This window comes from Lutra lutra, chromosome 16 (assembly GCF_902655055.1).
Source record: "Lutra lutra chromosome 16, mLutLut1.2, whole genome shotgun sequence".
Lineage (NCBI taxonomy): Eukaryota > Metazoa > Chordata > Mammalia > Carnivora > Mustelidae > Lutra > Lutra lutra.
Genome location: NC_062293.1, coordinates 3,209,799 through 3,223,823, shown reverse-complemented (window position 1 = coordinate 3,223,823; position 14,025 = coordinate 3,209,799). Strand labels below are relative to the sequence as shown.

Sequence of the window (14,025 nt, the reverse complement as noted above, 5' to 3'; positions counted from 1 at the left end):
GAGATTTTATTTATTTATTTGAGAGTGAGAGAGCGAGCGCACAAGCAGAGGGAGAAGCAGGCTCCCTGCTGAGCAAGGAGCCCGATGCAGGACTTGATCCCAGGACCCCGGGAGCATGACCTGAACTGAAGGCAGAAGCTTAACGGACTGAGCCACCTCGGTGTCCCAAGAAGAGGACCGTTTTCACTCCCCAAACCATCAAGGGCATGACCTCAGCACAAACCGAAAGCTTGTGGCCCCGCACATGTGATGGCGGCTGCTGAAATCCAGGCGGCCCCGAGCAGGCCTGGCCCGGCCGTTAGAACAGGAGGAGCAAACCATCGCACAGAACCCGCTCTCGGGACCCCGAGGCAGACCGAGCTCCAAGCTCAAACCAGCCGTCAGGAGGGAAAAAGCCGGATTCCAGCAAGCTGCCTTCAGCAGTCCTGCAGGAGCCCCGCTGGAGATATAGGCTGGTCTCGGGAACACCGAGGGAGAGACCAGGGACTAAAGGCAGCCCCGGAGTCACCCGGAAAGCCCGGCAGAAGGAGGAGCCCGCCAGGTCCTAAGACACAGGCCACGCCAAGGGCCGTCCAGTGCTTAGCCTCCGGGACACGAGGCACCCTGGATCGAGACCCATGCAAACCACCGGACCCAGGGGTGGTGCTGAAGCGGCCTCAGTCCCACCCCGGGCACCGGCAGAGGAAGACACGAGCAAGAGTCACAGACCTCGTCTGTGAGGACCGGCCCCCGGAAGCAAGCACCAGACGCGACCCCAGCTCACCTAAAACCCTCAAACAGGTGTCCGGGGGGAAAAAGACCGGCGTGACAAGTTTCGCGGATGGAGAAAGTGAACTAATGTGGGGCAGTGACGAAATCACGCTGGGAACGAAGTGGGAAGGCAAGGGGCCCAGGCGAGAAGAGATTCAAGTGGGCGCGGGGGAGGGCGCGACAAGGCGGAAAGCAGCCAGAGGGGAGGTCGAGGAAAACAAGGCCGCCAGAGAGAAGGTGGTCCTGTAGGAGACCCCCCTGACTGGAGCCCTGACGCAGGCCTCCAACACCGAGCCGATACCGTCACGTGCTCTGGAGGTGACAGGGCTCTGACGACTGCGAGTGTCTCCGCTGAGGACATAGAGGCAGGGCACACACCCCACCAGGGAAACCGCACCTGGGGGCACGACACACGGATGCACAACATCTGCCCCATTTACTGTCCTGCGCTCTCGAGCCACAGCACTCAAAGTGATCTGAACCAAGCGACGGCGTTGGGTAGTGACGTGCCCGGGCTGGTAGAAACGGTATCTGCACCCACGAAGCCCGAGTAGACGGGGCCACAGGTGCAGCCTCGTGACGTCCCTGGTCAGGTGTCTACCACACCGACTGACGACGGTCCACTCTGAAGACGCTCCTAGTGAAATCCTCGGGCTTTAAACGGTGAAAAAAGATCCTGAATCATCTTGGTGAGGTCCTTGCAAGGCCAAGAGAGGGACTGGCCTCGGGCTTCCGGAACCCCGCATCCCCCAGCCCCGGCTGCCTGGGAAGCCCTGGCAGGAGGACAGGTCCACCCACCGCGGGCTTACTGAGTGGGGGAAAGACTGAAGCAAAGCTGGGGACGAACGCGGGAGGAGAACACAGTAAGGTAAGCGGTAAAGCACCTACGAGGCAGGCGGAGACGGAAGGATGGAGGTGCCGGGCCCCTAAACACTGACACACAGAGCCACGGTCCAGAGAAGAGCGAGGCCATGACCGGATCAGAGATCCAGGTCTTCTGAGCACCACACAGCAGTTAAGACATGACCGCGCAAAGGGAAACCAGAGAGGGAGAAACACGGCCAACGTGCCGTGGCATCATCGTAAGCCTCAGCATCACGGCCGGGTCAGGACCCAACTCCAGTCGTCATAACAGATGCAAAGGGCTGAACTCGCCTACGAACGAAACAGGCTTTCAACAAAGATGGGACCGTGTGGGTATGTGGCCACAGCCGCGTCTACAGAGAAAAAGCTCCAGGAGGCCCAAGGAGGCGGGCACCTGCCAGGGAGAGGAGACCAAACACTCTGGCCCGGCGCAGAGACCGAGGCAGAGGAAGCGAGCACGGCAGGGCAGGCATCCGGGCACCTGACCACCCGCCGATGAAGAGCACGCCGGGTCAGGTCCCGTGCACACCAGTCACAGGGCCAGCACGAGCGAGGCCCGCGAAGCAGAAATAGCATGAATGCGCTCTGCCCACACGTCCATCTAGTCTCAGAACCGAAAGGAAAGAAAGTCACTTCCACCCGCACATCAACCTGGCTCGTTCAGCTGACACGACTTACTTTTTCTCATTTCACGAAGAGCAGCAACGCCTTTCTCGCGGACGGGTATGCGGAAAGCGTCCCACAATCCCCTGCACGGGGGCCTGGCCGTGCCTGGCTCACCGGACGTCAGCCACGTACATCCTTCCACCAACGCCCGGCCACTACTGTGCCCCGGACCACGGGAGGCTCACAGCCACCCACCCTGCTGCCCAGACGACACACGTGTGCTCCACCCTACCGCCCACAGGCCCAAACCCTTAACCTATCCATCCTACCTACCAACCCGGCCCATCCCTCCCAGATTCTCCCATCCATGGAGCATCTGGGTAATGAGGCTGGCACGGTGGCACGGTCAGCTGCCGTCCTCAACCTCCCAGGTGATTCTGCTGTATGACCAGGGCTGGAAACTCCTTCTGGGGACGTTCTGTACCTACCTGCGTGGCAGGGAGGCCACGCCCTCCCCACCTACAGGCTTCCCCCAGGACCAGCCACACTCCTTACCTCCTCCCTCCCCCATCTCAGCCCTGCAGGGACTCCTAGCAGGCCTCCCGCAGGTAAGAGGGCAGCAGAATTCTCCTGGGAACAGCTCCCAGGGCTGCTCCGCTACACCACTTACCACATGACCTTGTAGACACTGGCCAATATCTGGCTTATCCCTCACTCTCTGAGCTCCTCCCACCCAAGAACCCAGTCTTTCACCTGGAAGTACTCAGTGCGAACCCAGTGCCTGGCACACAGGGAACATCGGCAAAGAGCTCAAATCGTTAGCTAGAGCCCAGGGCGGGGAGAGGCACGGAAGGGCAGCCCCAGCGTCCATCTGCCTGTAGGGACTGAAGCCGAAGAGCATGTGATCTCGATACACATCTCAGTACAGCGAGGGACAGATGCCAGAGGAACCCATGGGACGTTTTCTCAGGGTTTAAAAAGAACCGCATCACTGAGACCAGAGGTTTCCCACGATCACAGCTACTACTTGACTTTGTTGAAGGACATTCCGGATGCTTAAGCTGTTTAAGGAACATTTCCAGATTCCAGGACTCAGTTCTACCCCAAACCCAAGCAACAGCCCTGGAACAGGGAGCATTTTCAGCCTATTTCCTTTTGTCTGAACCCAGGCGCCAGGAGCTACGAAAACATCCCTGACCATAACTGTTTCACAAAAGGGAAGACGTGGCAGGAAGTCAGCGATCTGTCACATGTGTTTGTCTCTGCTTTCCAGTCCGAAATGAAGACATCAGAACCAGGCAGAATGAAGCCTCAGTCATACACCTCCCACCCTCAGATGTCCCCGTGCTGTCATGAAGACACTGGCATCCCTACCACCCACCCTGCCTCACAAGCACGAGGTGGTTTTTAAGAGATGGGAAGAGTCCAGGACAATAGCTGAAGGCCCTCAGAAGGACCTGCCAAAACGTTTTCCCTGTAGCGAGCTGCGGGGACGGGGTTCCCCCTCGGTGCCCGCCACCGCCCCCCCATCCCAGTGCAGAGCTGCACGGGCTGCGGGAACGGTCCTGCACCAGAGCTTCAGCAGGCGCGGGACCTGACCCAGGTGTCTGTGGAGTGCGCCTGCCTCCCCCAGAACGGGCTTCGGCTGCCTCTATGGCAGCGGGATCTGAAGCCCCTCAGGACAGAGGAGGCACATACTTGGCACAGCCATTCAAACAGGCCTTCTGCATGGCGTCCACGATATACCGGAGAAACTCGTGTGCGTCCTCTTGGTTCCCAAAGCGGAAGTGCCGAGCAATTTCTAAAGAGAGAGAGAAGCATCAGACTGGCAGGGACGAGCTCACGCCTTCTCCCCCGTCTCCCACCGCTGTGTGCTCATCGGCGACCCCCCGCCGTCCCCGGGGGCCAGCAGCAAGTGAGGGAACCAAGAGCTCAGCAGGAACCGTGTGTCCCAACCCCAAGAGCTCGAGGCAGGGGTTTTCTTAGGCGACCGGAGGGCCCACACTGTCCATACTCCACAGGAAGGCACAGATGCCGCACATCAGCGGGCACTAAGGGTGGGAAAGCCACTGGTGAGCCCGTTTTCCAGGAGCCGGCACAGAGCACAGGCAGGTCACAAGGACGCCGTACAAGGTTTCAGAAACCAACTGACCTGTGTCTTCTACTGAGCCAACAGGTGATCTGTGCTAACTGGTCCTGGGACATTCGGAAAAGCCCCAGCCTCCCCCTCCTCCCTGAGACACAGCCCCCAGCTAGCCCGAGCCTCTGTCCATTAAGAGGTCAGCGCCCCCCGCCTCCCGACCCACACCAGCCCCTCAGCCGGTACTACCATGTGCTCCGAAGTCTGTGACGGGAGGTCACAGGACTCCTGGGGCTCGCTGCTGACTCCTCCCCACATCCCCAGTGCCCTGCGCCCCCAGCGCCACCACAGACTCGGGCTGAGCTGCCCTCCGGTCGGGGCCAGGGGACTCTTACTTTTCAGATCTCGGATGAAGGAGACGGGCTTGATGGCGTTGCCGCTGTTGGCGAAGGCCTGGACCGTGTGGTTCTGCATGAGGCACAGCATACAGAAGCCGCCTTGGCGACCTGCGCGGCACGAGACGGTCCTGGTTGGTCAGAGCTCCCCACTTGCTCCCGACGCCCCCATCCAGACTGCGGGCCCCACACGCACCCCCCCGCCCCCCCAGGCTCATGCTCCTGACCCGTGCGAGCCCTCTCCACCTGCCCTTGGTGCTAGTTCCTGATAAGAAGAGGAAGTCTGATTCTCAAAAGGAAGCTTACAACAACATGTCGTCTACCTTCTAACGTGCCACGTGGTAAGTGAGAATGTTCCAGGGATTCCCGACAACCCTGAGTCTGCTCCTCAAACGTGGAATCCCCTGTCCATGCTGACACGGCTCTGCCTGCGGAGAGCCCAGGCGGCCAGAGCACGCGGCCACAGACTGTACAGAAACAGGTGCAGGCAGAGCTTGACTTACAAAGGGGGCCCAACTGAGACCACAGGCCGCGGCCCGCCAGTCCGTGCCACATCCGAAACGCTGTTGCTGCTAGGGCAGCAGGCTGGAGAGCAGTGCCCTCTAACGTTTACTGCAAATTAAGAGATCTTTTACACACAAAGCACAAAGCCTGTGCCACTCAGCTCCAGTCGAGGTATCTTCAAAGTAAAATGCCACTGTCACAGTGACGTCCCCTCCGTCGCACTGCCCAGAGTCTCTTACTGGAGGAACCACTAACCTCAGTGGGTCCCGACTGCTCCCGTTAATGTAGTTCCTGCGCCAACACTCGTGTAGACCCACACGCAACAGGTGTGGTTAACCTTGCTTTGCACAAACTACACCACGTGGTATGTACTGGTCAGCGGTCCTGATGAAGCTCTGGGTCCTCCACATAGACTAGAGCTTCTCACCCAACGGAGAGACCACAGTTCACGTACGTGTTCCTGCTGACACACACGGATCCTTCCTGCTATCACAGACAATCCTGCACCTGTCTCTGTGTCCAACCTTCTCGAAGGCATAAACTCACCACAGGCTTCTGGGTCCAAGGGCAAACCCACGTTCAGTGCTGTCTCAAATACACTCCAGTACCGCCCAAGCAGACCCGGTCGTAACACAAAATGCACCACAAACCAGCTGTCCTCCCCGTGCAACAGCTCTCCTCACCCAGGTACGTCGACCCACTCCAAGTCAGTAACAAAGCAGCCTGCAGCCTGTGGTCTTTAGAAACAGAACACAGCTCAGGCTGGCAAAGATGTGGAGGGATGGGGACCACTTGCTGTGCACTGTTGCTGGGGATGCACACTGCTCCAGCAACTGTGGAAAAGAGGAGGGCACTCCCTCAAACAATTAAAAACAGAATTCCCAAACAGCAATCCCACTTGTGGGTTTACACGCAAAAGAAATGAAAGCAGGGCTTGAACAGGTTCTGTGTACCAGCCTTCCCAGCATTATTCGCAAGACGTAACAGAAGCCAAGTGTCCACCAACAAATGAATGGGTAAGAAATGCAGGATGTGCGCACAACAGGCTATTACTCAGCCTTAAAAGCAGATCTGACACTTGCCACACCACCACAGATGAACCTTGAGGACGTGATGCCGCGTGAAGCCGGCCACGTACCGGAAGATCAATACTGTAGGGTTCCGGTTCCGCTAGTGGCTGGAGTCGCCCAGCTCACAGACAGAAGGGAGGAGGGTGGGCGCCAGGGTCTAGGGGAGGGGGACGGGCAGTCAGGGTTGAAGGGGTAGAGCTGCTGTGTGGGAAGAGGAAGGAGCTCTGGAGATGGATAGCTTCATCATAACGTAAATGTTTTTAATGCCTCTGAACTGTACCACCCAGAAGTGGTCGATTCTGGGGCACCCGGCTGGCTCGGTCAGTAGAGCATTCGACTCAACCCAACGGTCATGAGTTTGAGCCCCACGCTGGGCATAGAGAGTACTTGGGGGAAAAAAATTAAAAGAAAAACTTTTAAAATGGTAAATTTTACATTATATGCATTTACTGCAGTACCAAAGTTTTATCTAAAAAAAAATGCTAGGGGCACTTGGGTGGCTCAGTGGGTTAAGCCTCTGTCTTCAGCTCAGGTCATGGTCCCAGGGTCCTGGGATCGAGCCCCACGTAAGGCTCTCTGCTCAGTGGGGAGCCTGCTTTCCTCTCTCTCTCTGCCTACTTGTGATCTATCTCTCTCTGTCAAATAAATAGATAAAATCTTTTAAAAAATAAATGAAATAAAAATTTAAAAAATGCTAACCCCCCCCCCAAATTAAAAAAATTTTTTAAAAATGCTACTATATACACACTCCTCTGGAGGATTCTTAGAAAAGTTTATATGAGCACCTTTACAAAAAGGGGAGACTTTCACTTCTCATTCCAGAGCTTTTGGATTCTTCTAACTCTAACCATTAATTATTTTTAAAATGATAATAATGCCTGAGGGGCTCAAATTTAGGCAAAAAACTAAAACATGTTATTAAAAGAACTTAAACACAAGCATTCACAATTGCTGAGTTTCAGAGTGATGCAGGGGGACCCTGGGACCCTGGAGCCTTCACAGCACAGGCATCCTGAGGGAGGGTGAGAGAGCCCACCACGAGGAGGGGCCAATCCCGGCTGCTTCCACTCACGCCCTCACTCCCATTGGCTGCAGAGCATGTGTGGCGGGTTACGGGGATTTCCGGGGTCACCGACTTTGGCTACACCAACCCTAACCGAGCTGACGAAGGTCCTGCCGAGGAAGCTGGGTGAACAAGAGAAGGATGGAGCGACCCAAGTCCGGAGAGCAGGGTCTCCTCACCACAGTCACGAGAGAAGAACGGTGCTGGGGGGCTCAGTCAGCTGAGTGTCTGACTCTTGATCTGAGCTCAGGTCATGACCTCAAGGTCACGGGATGGAGCCCCACCTCAGGCTCTGCACTGGGCCTCTGAGTCAGCTTGAGAGTCTCTCTCTCTCCCCCACTCTGTCCCTCCCCCCACCAAGTGGGCACTCCCTCCCTCTAAAAAAAAAAAAAAAAAAAGGCTTAAAAAGACAAAAAAACAAAAAACCCCCACAATGACAGCCCAGTCAAGTCTTGCTAAAAGTCTACCCAGAACGCCCACGACATCACCAAGGTCACTACCGAAACAAATTTATGACCGACTTCACCTGCCAGGGCCCGGTGCCTCGGTATGTCAACTCCAGCCACCGCAGAGCCATCACCATCACAAGATGCTTAAAATGCCATTTCCAGTGCATGTCACCTTTCACTCGTTTAAAAAGAAGCAACATAATGAACCTCCCGGAACACATCACACAAGCACGTATCTGAACGCTGCCCCTCTCTTGCTCCCATCTCCCTGCCTCTGGCTCTATCCTGATTTCCTGACTTATTTTCATTGTTCACCAATTTATTTATTTTTTTTTTTAAAGATTTTATTTATCTATTTGACAGACAGAGATCACAAGTAGACAGAGAGGCAGGCAGAGAGAGAGAGGGAAGCAGGCTCCCTGCTGAGCAGAGAGCCCGATGTGGGACTCGATCCCAGGACCTGGGATCATGACCTGAGCCGAAGGCAGCGGCTTAACCCACTGAGCCACCCAGGCGCCCCACTGTTCACCAATTTAAAAAAATCATTTTTTAAGTCTCATCCCCTACGTGGATACCTAAACACTGCATCATCTTGCTTTCCAACTCCATAAATAACCATTCAGGCTGGACGCAACATTTGGGGTTTTTCTGGGTATTAGGTGGCTGCGCGCACGGAGCAGTCCTCCTTCCCCCACCTCGATGCTACTCCCGCAGGGGCCCGCGCCACGTTTCAAGCATCCATCCTGCTGACGGGCACCTGAGCGGCTTAGTTTGCTGCCTGCAGACGATTTTACACAGGTGTCCTGGCAGGCACAGGCCAGAGCTCTTCTGCAGGTGGAGACCCGCTGGCTGGTAGGTTGCCTGGAAGCTGAGGCCAGTTCAGACCAGCATAGAAGGTTCTCCCTCATCCTCATGCTGACACTTAGTACCGCTCGGCCTCTGCCGGCACACCCATCGCAAAGGTGTCACTGCACCTGTCACTTCGAGAGCATGTCCCTGGTTCCTGTCTCTCCCTACACTCAAACCACGAGTTTCTTCTTCTGTAAAATGCCGGTTCATAATTTTCTGTTGCTTTTTTATGAGTGCTCTTTCCCTTGTTGGTCTGAACTATTTCCACATTCTTGGTAGCGATCCTTTGTGGGTTGTGTGTCCTGGGTCTTGCCTCCAGTTCGTAGCTCCGTTTGCCTTTTAAGTGTTTTCTGGGAACAAATGTTAACTTCAATGCAGCTGAATGTGTCATTTTTCTTTTATAGTTGGTGCCTTCTGGGCCTTAAGAAATCTCCCGTCCCGAGGTCAGAAGGAGACTTACCAATGTTTGCTGTAAGAACCTAACATTTACTTTTGATATTAAATTTTTAACGCATTCTCTGTGCACAGGTATGCCGTGAAATGGGGATCCTAGTCGCTTCTTCCATATGTAAGCCCGAGTTCCTGTAAAGTTCCATTTATTTCAAATGGGAGACACGTGAAGAACCAACACCTCCAGGTGTACGCAGGTCCCTGGGCTCTATTCCATTCCTTCGGTGAGCAGGTCCCCTCCCTGACCCAAAACTATGATGTCTTAATCTAACTTGACAAGACTTCATAGTTGCTAAGGTGCCTCTCTTCTCATAGTCTCCTTCAGAGGTGTCTTGGTGATTTGGGGTCCTTTGCCCTGCTTTTCCATATAAATGTTAGAATCAGGTAGAGTCACGTTAATTGAGGGAGAATCAACATTTTGTGACAGTGAGGCTTCCCTCTGAAGGCAGCTCTCTTCAGGTATGTAGACGACTGTGTCATGTCTTCCAGTGAAGGATTTCTTGGTAAATTTAAACCTAGATGCTCTATCACTTTTGTTGTGATTCTAAATTTTACAGTGGTAAAAAAAATTTTTTTTAACATTTTATTTGACAGAGACAAGTAGGCAGAGAGGCAGGCAGAGAGAGGGGGAGGCAGGCTCCCCGCTGAGCAGAGAGCCCGACGTGGGGCTCCAACCCAGGACCCTGAGACCATGGCCTGAGCCGAAGGCAGAGGCTTAACCCACTGAACCACCCAGGCGCCCCTATGGTGGCAAAATTTTTTTAAAAACTTTATTTGGTGTAGAGAAATTCAACTAACTTTTTTTTTATACTAATGTCATATCTCGTCACACTGCCAAATTTCTACTTAGATTCTCTTGCTTTTCGATGCAGGAATGTCATTTTCAGGGAACAAAAGCGCGCTCCCTCCTTTTGCCTCCTAGGTCACGGCTGGGGTAGCACCGACACATCTTCGGCACAAGTGGCGAGAGGCTCTTGCTTCCCTCTGCATTTTGAAGGGTGTGCTTCCAATATTTTCCTATCTAGAACGCTTTTTTGTAATGCTTAGTAGATGCCCTTTATCAAGGTAAGGGAACTCCTTGTTGCTCCTTCAATAGTTTACCATAAACTTCTTCTGGGGGCACTACTTTCAGGCAACCTCTCTCTCTTTCAATCTGTTGATACAGTAATTAAGGAAGCAAACTTAGCAGTCTCTTCGGTAGCACTTACTGTGCGCCAAGTACTATTCTGAGCACTTTACGTCAGTTGTTCAAGCTTCCCAAGAGCTCTATTGGGGAGATGATACTCTTACTTGGCCGATGAGGAACAGGGAGATTCTAGAAGGTTAGGTAACATTCCAGGGATCACAGCACTTCGGGGGCAGAGCCAGGACAGGGCCCAGCAGGCCCACCTCCAGAGGAGTGGGTTCACCTGCCGTGCTGTGTGTGCTCCATGGTCACACTCTGAGGACAGCCCTGCATCACCAGGACGAACACAAGCTGCTCGCGGTGTGGCAGAGATGACTGCCTGCGGCAGTATTCAGTCTAGAAGTTCTGTAACTTCACTCGTAAATGGGACCGTACTGTTGCTTTCTCCTCCTGTACCTGCTTAATTCTGTTACCCAAGAATCTAATAAAGTGAGCTGAGGGCTCTCTATTCTCTGGCAGAATCTGTTTCTCTACGTTTTCATAAAGCTCGCCCAGAAACGATCTCAGCCTGGTATTCTCTTCATGGGAAGATTTTTAACCACCAACCCAATTTCTTGCATAGTCAGCAGGCTTTCTGCTTGCTCCGGTTTTGCTCTGTGACATTTTATCCCAGCTTTGTCCTCTCACGTCTCTCCTCTGGGGTGCACCACATAAGGGACGCAGCACAGACGGGTACCCCCGTGGACGTGGGGTCATCGAAGGTCCATGTTTTGTACGTGTTTTTTAAAAACAGCCTTTCTCCCCTTGGATACTCATTCCCAGAACAGGCTGGGACCAACACTCTACCCCAGTGCCCGGCTCCCATGGCCTGGCCCACAGCGGGCACACGGCAGATGGAGCTTTCGTCAGCCACTATGTCGCCGGCTCCGCTCCTGAATCTGCCCCGGGCCAAGGGCTGCTAGCACCACGGCCGCATGGGTCCGTCTCCCCAGGAGACCAGCCGGTCCCCCGCCTCCCAGCCCACCCGCAGCCACCAGCGGCACTCACAGTTGCGAGTATGCTCCTTGGAGAGCAGGTAGCTGGCCAGAGGCGGGGTGTAGGTCAAGCACTGGAGGGTCGAGTTCAGGAAGCAGGTGTTGCCGAGGTTGTGAAGTCCCGCTCCCACGCGGTAAACCCGCTCCCACTTCAGCGACAGCCGCTCCGTGGGGAAGAGCACTTTCTGCGGGGCGGGGACGCCATCACCGCTGCTCTCGTAGGCGTGCTCGCTGCCTGCGAGAAAGGGACAGGGAGGAAAGCAGGGCTTAAGTCTGCGCCCAGGGGAGTCATGAAAAAGAAATCGCCGACAGGCACACTCCGCGTGCACTTGACAAGACGTGGTGTCGAAGGGTAACCGGTATCCACTGGAAGTTATTAGAAAGCCCCGGCGAAAACCCAGTCATCCCGTGGCTCCCGCGGACTGCTCAGGTCTGGAATTCCAGGAGCCCTCCGTGGAGGAGGAGACGACACCCAGGGAACGAAGAGCTAGAGCCAGGCCTCGGCACTCCGAAGCCCGTTTCTCCCGCTCGCTTCCTAGCCCCGCTTTTGATCTTATCAAACACACACAGTCCCAAGGGTTCCTAAAGATACAGATGCCATCGTGAGGCAACCCCGCGTCACTACTTCTGTTAACTATCGAGCACCGACCCCAGAGAAGTGTCCCCACTCCGACCACATTCTGCTCTTGTCCCCCCTAAGCTGTCAACACTCCGTCCACCGCACAGCCAACACACAAGGGTGGGGCCCCTTCTGCCCACCCCCGGGGCGTCTGTACCCTGTCTCCTGGCCTGTGGCTCGTCTGCACTCCTGTGGCGACTCGCTCCCTCCGTTTTAGGGTTCAGCAAGACATATTTGCTCTTTAAGGACTCCAGCTGATAGGAGAAACTCTTGCTGGCTGGCTCGAACTCGATCTTCTGTAAAAGGACCTTCTTGGCAGAGGAGGCCAGAAGCTTCCCCAGCTCCCCATCGTCGGCCGAGTCCTTGCGGCCGGGTTTCAGAGCTTCCTTCAGCTTATCGACTATGGGCATGGTGCATCACTGTAGGGACAAGAAGAAGCACAGAGTGACGAGTAACTAAGTCCCAGGAACAAAGCATCACTTCTCTGAAAGTCCCCTCTGGTCTTTCCGGACGCTGAGCACCACCAAGGTTACTCTGGCTTGGCTGCCAGCCCCACGAAGGAGGCGTGAGACACGGAGACACACTACCGACCGCCGGGACAGAGCCCACGCCTCCGTCAGGAAGGGAAGGCACTTCCACAAACAGCACTAAAGAGATGAGGGCGGCGCCGGGAAGCCGGAGGGGCCCGCGGCGTGTCCTTGTTGAGCGACTACGGCCTCGGCCTGGTGCAATCTCCTCTGGGGGTGACCACGTGGCCCTAACCTCTGCTCAACAACGGGGACCCTGGTGCTCGGAGGACGCTCCGGCTGCACACACAGACCCACGCGCTTCCAGAACAAGCGCGGTGAGTTGCGGTGCACGCCTCTGTGCTCTGGCTCGAGCTCTTCCAAATGAAGGCCGGAGGGCACGGGTCATCACCGAAACGCTGCGCGTCCACACCGACACACACTGTAAGTGCAACACACGCAACAGATCTCAAAGACTTGGTGTAAGAATGTAAAACATCTCAGTAATTCTGAGCCTGGTTACAGGCTGAAATGATAATATTTTACACACACTGGGTTAAGGAACATGAAAATCACTTTCACTTGCTTTTTATTATTTAACGTGGCTACCGGAAAATTTTAAATTATACGTGTGGCCTGTGTTAGCAGACAGCACTTGTACAGATGATTGTTCTGAAAGTGAGGGAGGGGAGACGGGACGGTGGTGAGACCGGCACAGTACACACAAGACACCCAAATCTCAAGAGGGAAATGACGGCTCCGGGTGGAGAGCGGCAGGCCTGGCTTATTCCCGCACCTATCGGCCCTAAATTCCAGGGACAACCACTGTGACCTCCCAGCTCCCCTATTCTGTGTAAAACAGGGGGCTGAAAGCAGCACCAAAGGTGGATTTGAGGTTACCGCGGTGAGAGCGTGCTGCAGCGCTGGAAACACGACTGACCAGGAATCCCCCCACAATCACCTCTGACTGCAGGTCACTACCTTTCAACTCAACCATCCCAGCCAGAGCTCAAAGGCAATCTGAGTCACAGTTAGAAAAATAAGTTGGTTAACTGCTCACTGTCATCAGAAAAAGGAGGACTCCGTTAGGTATCTGGCATCCAGCCAGCCACAGGGGACCACCGTGGCAGGAGGAGCCTGAAACTTAGTGACAGCATCTCTTACTAAGCCGTATCCTTATGGAGCATCTCACCCACACGGGCCAAATTTCTTTATCTATAAAAACTTGTGTGGGGGCGCCTGGGTGGCTCAGTGGGTTAAAGCCTCTGCCTTCAGCTCAGGTCATGATCACAGGGTCCTGGGATGGAGCCCCACATTGGGCTCTCTGCTCAGTGGGGAGCCTGCTTCCCTCCTCTCTCTGCCTGCCTCTGCTTACTTGTGATTTCTGTCAAATAAATAAATAAATTCTTTAAAAAAAAAAAACAAAAAACTTGTGGGGGCAGGGGGAGGCACGTTTGGGGGTTCAGTTGGTTGGGCGTCTGCCTTTGGCTCAGGTCGTGATCCCAGGGTCCTGGGATTGAGTCCCACATCAGGCTGCTGCTCGTTAGGAAGCCTGCTTCTCCCTCTGCCTGTGGCTCCCCCTGTTTGTGCGCATACTCTCTGTCTCTACGAAATAAATAAATAAAATCTTAAAAAAAAAAATTTCTGCAGGGGCATCTGG

The 14,025-nt window shown here is 54.7% G+C and overlaps 1 protein-coding gene across 4 annotated transcripts in view; it reads right to left on the bottom strand.

Annotated features, from left to right (window-relative positions):
* Nucleotides 1-14,025, bottom strand: part of USP36 (ubiquitin specific peptidase 36) — a 38,233-nt gene that overhangs the window by 20,803 nt on the left and 3,405 nt on the right. For all 4 annotated transcript variants that reach the window (XM_047706490.1, XM_047706492.1, XM_047706491.1 and 1 more), the window contains exons 3-6: nt 12,017-12,278; nt 11,254-11,475; nt 4,696-4,806; nt 3,919-4,021 (exon numbers count right to left, since the gene is read on the bottom strand). In XM_047706490.1, the coding sequence (XP_047562446.1) occupies nt 3,919-4,021; nt 4,696-4,806; nt 11,254-11,475; nt 12,017-12,269 (689 nt within the window). In that variant the 5' untranslated portion in view covers nt 12,270-12,278. The remainder of the gene's footprint in view (nt 1-3,918; nt 4,022-4,695; nt 4,807-11,253; nt 11,476-12,016; nt 12,279-14,025) is intronic.